The sequence below is a fragment of the Schistocerca serialis genome, chromosome 3 (genome assembly GCF_023864345.2).
Source record: "Schistocerca serialis cubense isolate TAMUIC-IGC-003099 chromosome 3, iqSchSeri2.2, whole genome shotgun sequence".
NCBI classification, from domain to species: Eukaryota; Metazoa; Arthropoda; class Insecta; order Orthoptera; family Acrididae; genus Schistocerca; species Schistocerca serialis.
The window spans coordinates 616,132,714-616,144,795 of NC_064640.1; the positions used below are offsets into that span (position 1 = coordinate 616,132,714).

The following is a 12,082-nucleotide window of genomic DNA, read 5'->3' on the forward strand; positions in this document are numbered from 1 at the left end:
TCTCTCTCTCCGAATAATGTTGCAGTTCACACTCTACACCTTCCTACGCTTGACTACCAACTAAATCATGTGTGAACTTGACATTTAGCCGTCACGTAGGGCTACTAAATCACTTGGTAAGTGACTAAATTACGGCCTAGTGTAAACCAGCCTTGTTAGTGACTTTGCTGAACTAGAGAACTGCAAGCAGGGAGAGTGCGTTCACAGACGGTTCCGTTGGTGGTCAAATGTCACTTGCTGTAGAGAATGATTCGCAGATCGATTGTAAATTATTAACACATACTGAAGCACAGCTTACGCTAGAAGAAGTGAATGAAGAGATTAAACACGTAAAGAAGAAAAAATCAGCACTAAAATTGGTTGGTCGAAGACATTTGCGTGGAGCTTCCATTGGGACAATGCACATTCCACAAGCACGTCTGTTTAACCTAAACAGTAACAGACTTAACCGTCGTAACATCACTCCAACGAGTCATGCTACCGGTCCACTACAAAACTATGAGTGAAAAGAGAGAGAGAGAGTGGAATGAAAGTGCACAAACAATTCATTCCACTAAGCAGATGGTGTTCTTCACACCTGTCCAAGAGCGTGCCAATAATTCAGTTGCTGCGGATGAAGTTTTTCGACTTGCTACTATCCAACTTACTGGACCAGTCCTTCTAAACCATTTTACTAAGCTACGAAATTGAGCAACGTTGCAGACACACGATTACGATTACTGGCCCAGTGTAAACCAGTCTTTAGAGACGCGATTCTGGCGATGGTTCCTCACGACACAAGCAGTAAAACGGTCACCATGTAGAATTAATCATCATCAGAAGCCCCGAAGCCATGACAACCATGCTTCTTGCGTGGCTAGTAGCAACGGGCTGTACTGTCAAACTGAACCGGAGGAAATCTATATTTATTCTGTCAATAAGTTGTCACCGTCAGAAAGGTCACATTGACAGCTCCTGGATAAATAATCATCAAATGAATGTTCGAATTGGTAATGTTTAAGTATAAAAGTTTGATATTCGAATGCTTTAGATCTACTGCGGTGACAGCCAAAGTCTTCTGTAGAGAACTACATCGGGCAGTAAGTCTGTAGCCGGTGCTAGTGTTCACTTGTACAGAAGCATGAAGCTTCAGATTTGCAAATATTGTTTCAGAGTATCAATATTCGTATGCAATTGAGAAAGACGCAGTGACAACAGTAGCGTCGCTATTATATTGCTTAAATAGAAGGCACTGTTACCCAGTCAACTATTTCATAAATAGAACTGCACTCCCCATTCTGCATACGTTTCATTGTATCATTCTAAGACCCTGAATCTTTATGTTTCCGTGTAGAAATGAACATAATAAATAGAATATAGCAGGTGAAAATACTTGTAGCCCATGTAAACACTCTGTACAAACGTGTATTGGAATAATGCAAACCACTTATAATGGCCCTTATAAACAACGTTGCAAGTTGCCCGCCACAAGAGTGTTATCACAGATCCCAGGTGGGCGGGGTTCTGCTTTAATTCATTATACAGTTTCCAGAATCGCTCGTCACAATGCATCTGAGTTCATCTAAGAACATTACACCTACATCTACATCTACATCTACATTTATACTCCGCAAGCCACCCAACGGTGTGTGGCGGAGGCACTTTACGTGCCACTGTCATTACCTCCCTTTCCTGTTCCAGTTGCGTATGATTCGCGGGAAGAACGACTGCCGGAAAGCCTCCGTGCGCGCTCGAATCTCTCTAATTTTACATTCGTGATCTCCTCGGGAGGTATAGGTAGGGGAAAGCAATATATTCGATACCTCATCCAGAAACGCACCCTCTCGAAGCCTGGACAGCAAGCTACACCGCGATGCAGAGCACCTCTCTTGCAGAGTCTGCCACTTGAGTTCGCTAAACATCTCCGTAACGCTATCACGCGTACCAAATAACCCTGTGACGAAACGCGCCGCTCTTCTTTGGATCTTCTCTACCTCCTCCGTCAAGCCGACCTACTGTGCCTCATTGCAGTTTGTTGCTCAATTCACGACTGCAGTGTGGCACGGTTACCTCATGGAGTTTGGTGGTGCCCAAGACGAAATCCACCGCTCTACAGTCATCATGAAATGCTTTTGTGGGAAACGTGGGTACATGGATGCACTACTGACTACGCAGATCTGAAGAAATCTGTGAATGAGCTTTCACAAGCTGCAACATTTTCGCAAATAAAACAGTGACCCGTATATAGAATAAATTTCCTTTACTTTCGTCTATGGTCACAAATTTTTTTTGTCATCAGATTATCGGTTTCGGTCTATAATGACCATCTTCAGATCTGCAGCAAAATATGGGAAACATAAATACATTAGCAGATTGTCTACAGCTCAAAACAATAAACAGACCATAATAAAAAGTACTACTGACATACGTATGCATTTGTGCACCATTAAGTATGAAGAGGCATACCTGCTTTATAAAACAATATCCTAATGTACTGTAGCCATAGTGGCATCGTCAAATGTTAAATGCAAAATCCGCACCAGCATCGTAAAAATAAATAAATAACAGCATATGCACGAGTCATGTTGTCAGCAGCACTACTGTTCAAAACAAACTGTCGTACAGTAGCCACAAGATGTTTGTGTTGTAGGTTCACCAGATGTCGCTACCGTAGGTATACACAAGTCTTCAACGATTAATTGAACAGCGTAAAATACTGTAGCAAAGGTGGGATACAATCGGTAAAATCTGTAATGGGCTAAAAAGGTATAAGAGGCATTACAGTGATAAAAATAGAACACGACAAAAGTTAGATTGTTAAAAAGAGGAAGAGTTATTTACATATATTTGACGATGCTGGTGCTGATTTTGCATTTCACATTTGACGATGCCACTTTAGCTGCAGGACATTAGGACATTGTTTTTATAAAACAGGTATGCCTCTTCATACTTAAAGGCGCACAAATGCATATGTGTCAGTAGTACTTTTTATTCTAGTCTATTTCTTGTTTTAAGCTGTAGACAATCAGCTAATGTATTTATGTTTCCCATATTTTGCTGCAGATCTGAAGATGGTCATTATAGACTGAAACAGGTAATTTGTTGACAAAATATTTTGTGACCATAGATGTAAAGTAAAGGGATCAGTTCTTTTTCGCTAGTTGCAGTATGTACTGATCTACAGCTTTTGTGATGTGCACGCTCACCTAACAACTGTTCCTGTCGTAACATCACCTTCCATCAGTTTTGACATCATTGCTTTCAACTCTGAAAACTACCACGGAATGTGTGGCAGATGATACATTTTGTACCAAATTCATTCTCCCTCACTCGCAATCCGTTTGCAAACTGTCGACATCCCTCTGAATGAACTCGAATTTTCAAAACATTTCCATTGTGGTAATTACGTTACAGGAAGAGGGAGCTCCATCATCTAACACAAGTTGTCCGGAGATCGAGTGGAAGCTTTGAACTTATACATGCACTGCTTTCGGTGTAAGTAGAAGGTTTAGACCTTTAGGACTGTGCTCAGGATACTATGTGGAAAACGCTCGAAAAAGTTAGAAAGCTTGTCACGAGAGACCGATATCAAAATAAAGAGAATAAAGCCTAAACGTGGACTGAGAAAAAAAGTTTTCCGTGAAGATTATAAGTGGAAGATAAGGGAGACTTGGGAGCGTATGGCAAAATACTCATGGGCAGCTATCCTCCAGTCCATCCACAAATGGTACGAGGAAGGGAAGAATTAAAAACTATGTGATGTATCGTCAACTGTATACTGTATAGAGGGTCGAGGTTTGTACCGCCTCAACTGAAACGAAGGAACTACCGTATTTGCGTAGCGTATTGATGCGAGACTATCTTTCGACCTTGAAATGCGTCTTAACTCTGTGAGGAGTTTCATCAAAATCAGCCAGCTCAGTGGCAGTGGGTGAGCAGTTTACGACAGACGTATTCTTGCGGTCTTCCGGAAGACAAATACTGCGGAACTCCTGCGCAGTCACCTAAAAAACGACATGCAGATTCTTTTTGAACAGTGCAAGGAATGAATGGTAAAGTATGGCGACTGAAACGGATCCTACTCTGAAGTCGACCTCCATTGACGGGACATATTTGGATAGTACACAAATCTGCAGTATCGCTGTTGTGTGTGTAAGACCTCATACAGGAATTTTCCGGGAACGCAAGAACGTGTCTCTAGTACACTCTTCGTCCACTTTCAGTTGATGAAACTTGTCCAGGGTAAGGACAAAACTCAATGCTGAACTAATACATTACGAAAATTAGTTCGTTAGCAATGGAAGCAGTCTAGTTTCACTTATATCGAGGTAGTATACAGTGTGCAAAATTGTTGATCATTTAGAGGAGAAAAAAAGAAAAAATTTTGTGTGCGACAAAAATATTACAGGTGCACCGTTTTCCCGCTAGGAGTCCTTGAGGGGTTTGACGCTGGGCTTCCCTTACGGTAACCTTCACAGTTGTTTCCACTGCTTAGCATGCTGCATGTTGACGGCTACAGGTTGACGTAGTTATTCCGCCATCAACAGAGATTTGCCGTAAATGTATGGGTTGCCTTGTTCACGATTACCTGATGGGGCTGTATCTTCTGCCTTACACACACAGTGGAGAAATTGCTGTATCTTTCTCAGTGAAACACAGGTACTACTGTAAATGTTGGAGAATGTCCCGTTAGCAGTCAGGCAACGACTATGGTTCCAGTATTAAGGGGCCCCATCACACTTTGGGTTGATGTCTGAGAAATGTTAGGCAATGTTTTCCCCAACTGTTGTACTGGGAGGGGTGGGACAGTAACGTCGTCACCATGTTCTCCCGGTCTCATTCCTATGGATACCTTTTTGTGGGGATAGATGAAGTGTTTGGTGTACGAGACACCAGCAGACACTCCAGGAGAGTAGGAGGGGTGGTGGTGTGAAGCTCCTTATCACCAGACATTGTGCCAATGTCCCGGATTAAATACCCAATCTCTCCGGAGTCTCTCATGGAGTGAGGACGTGTGGCACTTCGATAGGAGTAGGCCACGAGCCGGCACAGAGTTTTACCGTCTCCCATCTCTCATCATCACACTACTTAAACATGACATCACACTACACCCAACACACATTACAGTCATGTACAGTATCAGGTGCACTTAACACACAAATCTCACCCTTCGCGTAGCAAAAGTGCCAGCGTGCGCGAAGGACAGGGAAAACATGTCCGAAAGAATAGACCCCAGTTTGATCCAGCAGACATTTTGCAAGCGGGCATTGATTGAAATCAGTGAGGAAAGTTGAAAATTTGTGCCGGACCGGGATTCGAACCTAGGTCTCCTGCGTACAAGGCTGATACTGTCACCACTAAGCTATGCGGATACAGTGGACAGTGCAAGTGCACGGACTACACTGGCGTGTCTCCCGTCAGACCCTAATTCTCAACTAAACCATACAAAACGAACGTAGTGTCCCTTGCCCATTATCCTCACTACTCGCAGTATTTCGCTAATTCTCGCAAGAGGCCGAGCCTGGTATAAAGGTGAGGCATTTAAGGTGTCGTGGCCATTTTTCTCCGAAACGATTGGGAAAATCGAAAATGTTTTCCTACAAAATTTGCTCTGCTCATAAGGGGACACCAGAAAGTAACCGTAATTCTTCCTGAAAATGCCATTCTCAATGTTTTTCAGGGTCAAATTACTTTTTTTAAATGGGATGGTGTATTTTCTTCCACGGAAATGCAAAGGGCATCCAATTTTGAGTATAAAGTTGCAGTACATTTATCTGCTAGGTGTTACAGGTGATCTGATATTGGACAAATAAGATAACAAGTGGTTTTCACACACTACGATTTCTCTCGCTCTATTTTTATTCTGTTATTGTATTCAATGAAGGGAATTTATTTGTTTATGTAATCTGGTTTGTTGATCTTTTCCTTGTATTCCCATAAGAAAAATGGTTCAAATGGCTCTGAGCACTATGGGACTTAACTTCTGAGGTCATCAGTCCCCTAGAACTTAGAACTACTTAAACCTAACTAACCTAAGGACATCACACACATCCATGCCCAAGGCAGGATTCGAACCTGCGACCGTAGCGGTCGCGCGGTTCCGGACTGTAGCGCCTCGAACCGCTCGGTCACTCCGGCCGGCTATTCCCATAAGAATACTCATTTCTTTACAGGTTTCTTGACATCAGTACGAGTTTATCCAGTGCCAATTTAAACCTCATAAGAACATAACCTACTATTCTCAGCGAACTCCACTTCGTTTTGTAATCACGTACGTTCGATACACCTTTAATGAGAGAATCTATATGATTTACATTTATGGTGAAGCTCGTAAGAACTCTAAAGTAGCTTTCAACTTATGCGGAGAATGGTATCCTGGAACGAGACAGCCATCTCTAAGAAATTTTCAACGACTTGCGAACTTATTCATTGAATTGGAAGGTGTCGCACCAAGAAAACATAATGAAGAAACTGCTACTGCGGAAAATTCGGAAGTCGCTGTTTTAGCTGCAGTTGCCGCTAATCCTCACATAAGTTTCTGTCAATTGGAACGTGATTCGAGAATTTCGCATACGAGTGCTCTTTGAATACTTAAGTGTAATGAATTCCATCCATATCATTTAGTCTTCATCAGGTCCTTCATGAGGTTGATTTCCAGAAGGGTGTGGAATTTTGCCAATGAGTTCTATTAAAAATTAAAAATGGTTCGTTTTCAGGCATTTTATCTTCTGACGACGCAACATTCCCTAACGGGAATTTGAGCGTCAAAGGCAGTGGACCGTGAATTTTCGGTGTGGAATTCTGGGATTAGGTATCATTGGACCATGCTTCATTGAAGGTAAACTAAATAACTGGAAATACGGGAAGTTTTTGGACCAAGAACTTCCAGTGTTGTTTGAAGATGTGCCACTTGTGAAACGGTATGTCATGTGGTATCAACACTATGTTTACCCATCCCATTAATTAGCTATAACTAGAGAAATACTAAACAGATGTTATCCTGATCGATGGATAGGACGTAGAGGGCCTGTCCATTGGCTTGTTCGCTCGCAGGATCTCACGTCTCCAGATTTTTTTCTTATGGGGATACATTAAGGACAAAGTGTACCGAGATATGCCAACCACACAGGAAAATATATGTCAACAAATTAGAATTGTCTGTGTAGGAATCAGCAAAGAAATATTGAGGCGTTTTAAACTGTCTTTTGAATCGTGTTTTCAGAAATTCATTGAAGTTAATGGCCGCAACTTTGTGCATTTACCAAACTGAAATTGTTTCTAATGTGAACATGAATTATGTTTGTGCGATGTACAAGTACTGTACGTATTGTATGTAAATGGATGCCAGTAAAGTCAAAGCTTGTGAAAACCATTTGTTGTCATATTTGTCCAATATAACATCACCTGTCTCCCCCTAGTGGATAAATGTACTAACTTTTATACTCAACATTGAATGCCCTCTCCATTTCCGTGGAAGAAAATACACCATTCCACTTTAAAAAAGTAGTTTTACCCCGAAAAACATTGAGAATAGTATTTTAAGGACGAGTTATGGTCACTCTCTTATGTCATCTTATGAGTACTGCAAATTTTTTGTGAAAACATTTTTGATTTTCCCCTTCGTTTTGGAGCAACGTGGGCACGGCACTATAAATGCCACACCCTGTATGTGTATATGGTGTCTACTCTTTTGGAAACGGGAAACGATGGACCTGTGACATTTTTATCACATAAAAAAGTTTCTATCTGTCTCCTATAAAGATTCTAAAATATTTTGCGCCTTATATGGCGGTGCAGATTTAAAGGCACTGTTTACTACCTGACGCTGACGGACTGAATGATACAATAAGCTGCAGCACTACAACTTTACCTTTTATTGGCGCTTTATCTGTCGCAAATGCTTTGCAAAGAGAATATCATTACTCTGAAGACTGTTGAACAGTTCGTGTTAAATTATAGGCAAAGCAAAAATGGCAAGCACATGTCAAGCGTCGAGATGCTGGGGATAAATAGACATGTGATCATTGAGAGCACAAGGGAACGTACCTTCGCTGCCAAGTCAAAAATTTTCTCTGCCTTGGCAGCTTCTGCTTGAGCCTTCGGACCGTCCGAGTCACCGAGTACTATATTGACGAGGCAGTACTCCATCAGCGCCATGAACACGAACCTACAACAAAACAGACATTTTCATGGAACAGACATGCATAATTATGGATATTACACTCTGAAAATCAGTTTTAGAGGCTTTTGATTAAAACAACAAAAATAACAATACATTATTATGTGTAAATTAACATAGCAAATAAGTGAAATAAATTTTGTTGAAGCAAGTAGTATTATTACCAGGCTGTTGGAGAAGATTTCCTTGTATGCTAAATGTTAACACGTCTGGTATCGCTACATACTTTGTCAGGTTGTGATGACATACTTTGTGATCCGCTGTCTCACAACGTGAGAGAATGCTATTCCATGCTACAGCATGTCATGTTATATATATATATATATATATATATATATATATATATATATATATATATATATATGCTGAAATAAGAAATAGTCTATTTTACGTTTCCACCTGACACGAATTGCTAACAAAAACAACTTAGCAATGACAATTAAACCACCAATCATAATTTTATCCACTGATGTTTTGACACAATGTCACGGTTTCTGCAAGCTAACGAGCAGGAGCTGACCGTTCTCTTAGCGTTTTTTATGCACAGAAAATTTTGTTTAGGACTGACACACCGGGAATCGAATACTGAGCATTCAGAAAACAATTTCAGCGCTACTGTAAGACACCTTGTATCGCCCTATTTGCAACAATACGATGACGCCGTTTTTACAACCGACTAGTATGTGTGAGTAGCTTCTACTTCGACACTTGTGTTGTGCTTTGGTGCTCACTTAAAACGTTAATTCCGGGCGGTCTGTTCGCTCTGAGCTGCAACTGGTGTTCAGTAACGTGTTCAGTAAATGTTGATCAACCATTGCTCACGGGAGTTATGGCTCCGCAGATTGTTGCACGATATCCTCATCGTCGTAATTTTGTCTTGTCAAATTATTGTAAACTACCGTCATTTTCGGAATTTTATCTTTAAGTTCTTCACAGATATAGGCCTATTTCTACGCTCCGGTATGAGTAACGGTACCTATGTCATTACAGTCATTCTTTCTTCTGCTTGTTGCTTTCGAATTCCTCAATTTTTCCTGTTGGTTAGTTTTGGCGGAACAGATAAGCGCTCGTAACAGTTACTATCATGCCCCAAATCTGCTGGCATCTATTATGCTTACATACGAGGGTAAGTCAATTATTATCCGCATTTTAGTTATATTTTTGTTTAATTTGGTAGTACTGTCGTTTTACTTTGATGACGCATTGCTTTGTTTATTTGCTGTTATATCTTTGCAATTTTCAAGCTGCTACGTTAGTTTCGTTATCGCTGCCGTGCTGTGAATCATGGCTGCTCCGCTGTCTATTTGCACCAAAGAAGAGCAACATTCAGTGATCCGTTTTTTGTGGTCGGAAGGCGTATCAGGGGCCGAAATTCATCGAACTCTTTCGGTACAGTACGGGAACAGTGTTTTGCCTGAACGGAGTGCTACGAATGGTTTGAAAAATTCCGAAATGGTGGCACAAGTGTTACGCACGATGAAGAAGCCGTAGGACCGTTTACAGCCACAAATGAAGAAACCATTGAGCGTTCATGTGAAATGATTCTCTTAGATAGACGATTAACTATTGACGAAGTGGCACATCGTCTGCAAATTAGTCACGGTTCTGCCTACGAAATCATCCACAACAGACTAGGGTTTCATAAAGTTAGTGCAAGATGGGTCCCAAAACAACTCACACAGTTGCATAAACAAACGCTCTTGGACATCTGCAAAAAACATTTGGATCGCTATGGTAACGAAGGGGACATCTTCTTAGAAAGGATCATTACCGGTGACGAAACATGGATCCACCATTACGAGCCGGAGAGTAAATAGTAGAGTATGGAATGGAAACATCCAAATTCGCCGTGCAAGAAGGCGTTCAAGACCCAACCGTCTGCAGAAAAACTGATGCTTACGGTTTTTTGGGACGTACAAGGTCCAGTACTGGAACATTATGGAGAAAGGGGCACAACAATAAACGGTTTACATTATAGTGAGATGCTTACTGCTAGGCTCAAGCCTGCAATTCGAAGGAAATGCCGAGGATTGCTGTCAAAAGGTGTTGTGTTGTTGCACGACAATGCCTGTCTGCATACTGCTGTCCCCACTGCTGAAACGCTTCAGAAACTCAAATTTGAAGTACTGTATCATCCTCCATATAGTCCCGATCTTGCCCCTTCTGACTATCACTTGTTTGGTCCACTCAAAAAGGCATTAAGGGGCCGTCAATTTGCCTCGGACGAAGCAGCGAAAGAAGCTGTGCATTCCTGGCTCGCAGCTCAACCGAGAACCTTCTTTTATGAGGGCATCAGGAAGCTTGTACAACGATGGACCAAGTGCATTGAAACGCAAGGAGACTATGTCGAAACATGATGTTCCTGTAAATTTCCTACTTGATTACAATAAAATTTTATAGCTACATTGCGGATAATAATTGACTTTTCCTCGTACATTTAGTGCCCCCTTCTTGTCCACTCTGAACGCCAAATCTCCTGTACTTTATTCAAGTTCCCTTTGCATATCTTCATATTTGTCGGTGGTCTGGACAAACCGAGGACCACGAGTACTGGCACTGTTCTTTGTGAAATAATGATCCTCAGATGAACTCCTCTCTGCATTCTACATAGGGCTCTAATGTGTATGCACTGTTTAATTCGCACGCATACACAGTTGTTCCAAAACCTCCTGGTGCGCTGGGCTTTATCTGAAAACTACCTTGAGCACTTAAACAGAGAACCGACTCGTGGCGATAACATATTAGACCTTCTGGTGACAAACAGACCCGAACTATTTGAAAAAGTTAACGCAGAACAGGGAATCAGCGATCATAAAGCGGTTACGGCATCGATGGTTTCAGCCGTAAATAGGAATATTAAAAAGGGTAGGAAGATTTTTCTGTTTAGAAAAAGTGACAAAAAGCAGATTTCAGAGTACCTGTTGGTTCAACACAAAAGTTTTGTCTCAAGTACAGATAGTGTTGAGGATCAGTGGACAAAGTTCAAAACCGTCGTACATAATGCGTTAGATGAGTATGTGCCAAGCAAGATCGTAAGAGATGGAAAAGAGCCACCGTGGTACAACAACCGAGTTAGAAAACTGCTGCGGAAGCAAAGGAAACTTCACAGCAAACATAAACATAGCCAAAGCCTTGCAGACAAACAAAAATTACGCGAAGCGAAATGTAGTGTGAGGAGGGCTATGCGAGAGGCGTTCAATGAATTCGAAAGTAAAGTTCTATGTACTGACTTGGCAGAAAATCCTAAGAAATTTTGGTCTTATGTCAAAGCGGTAGGTGGGTCAAAACAAAATGTCCAGACACTCTGTGACCAAAATGGTACTGAAACAGGGGATGACAGACTAAAGGCCGAAATACTAAATGTCTTTTTCCAAAGTTGTTTCACAGAGGAAGATTGCACTGTAGTTCCTTCTCTAGATTGTCGCACAGATGACAAAATGGTAGATATCGAAATAGACGACAGAGGGATATAGAAACAATTAAAATCGTTCAAAAGAGGAAAGGCCTCTGGACCTGATGGGATACTAGTTCAATTTTACACAGAGTACGCGAAGGCTTGCCCCCCTTGTTGCAGCGGTGTACCGTAGGTCTCTAGAAGAGCGTAGCGTTCCAAAGGATTGGAAAAGGGCACAGGTCATCCCCGTTTTCAAGAAGGGACGTCGAGCAGATGTGCAGAACTATAGACCTATATGTCTAAAGTCGATCAGTTGTAGAATTTTGGAACACGTATTGTGTTCGAGTATAATGACTTTTCTGAAGACAAGAAATCTACTCTGTAGGAATCAGCATGGGTTTCGAAAAAGACGGTCATGTGAAACCCAGCTCGCGCTATTCGTCCACGAGACTCAGAGGGCCATAGACACTGGTTCACAGGTAGATGCCGTGTTTCTTGACTTCCGCAAGGCGTTCGATACAGTTCCCCAC

The 12,082-nt window shown here is 41.6% G+C and overlaps 1 protein-coding gene across 2 annotated transcripts in view; it reads right to left on the reverse strand.

Annotated features, from left to right (window-relative positions):
* The window catches only part of LOC126469547 (glycine receptor subunit alpha-3), a 478,682-nt gene that overhangs the window by 62,620 nt on the left and 403,980 nt on the right, over window positions 1–12,082 (reverse strand). For both annotated transcript variants that reach the window (XM_050096664.1, XM_050096663.1), the window contains exon 10: window positions 8,026–8,146. In XM_050096664.1, coding sequence (XP_049952621.1) covers window positions 8,026–8,146 — 121 coding nt within the window. The remainder of the gene's footprint in view (window positions 1–8,025; window positions 8,147–12,082) is intronic.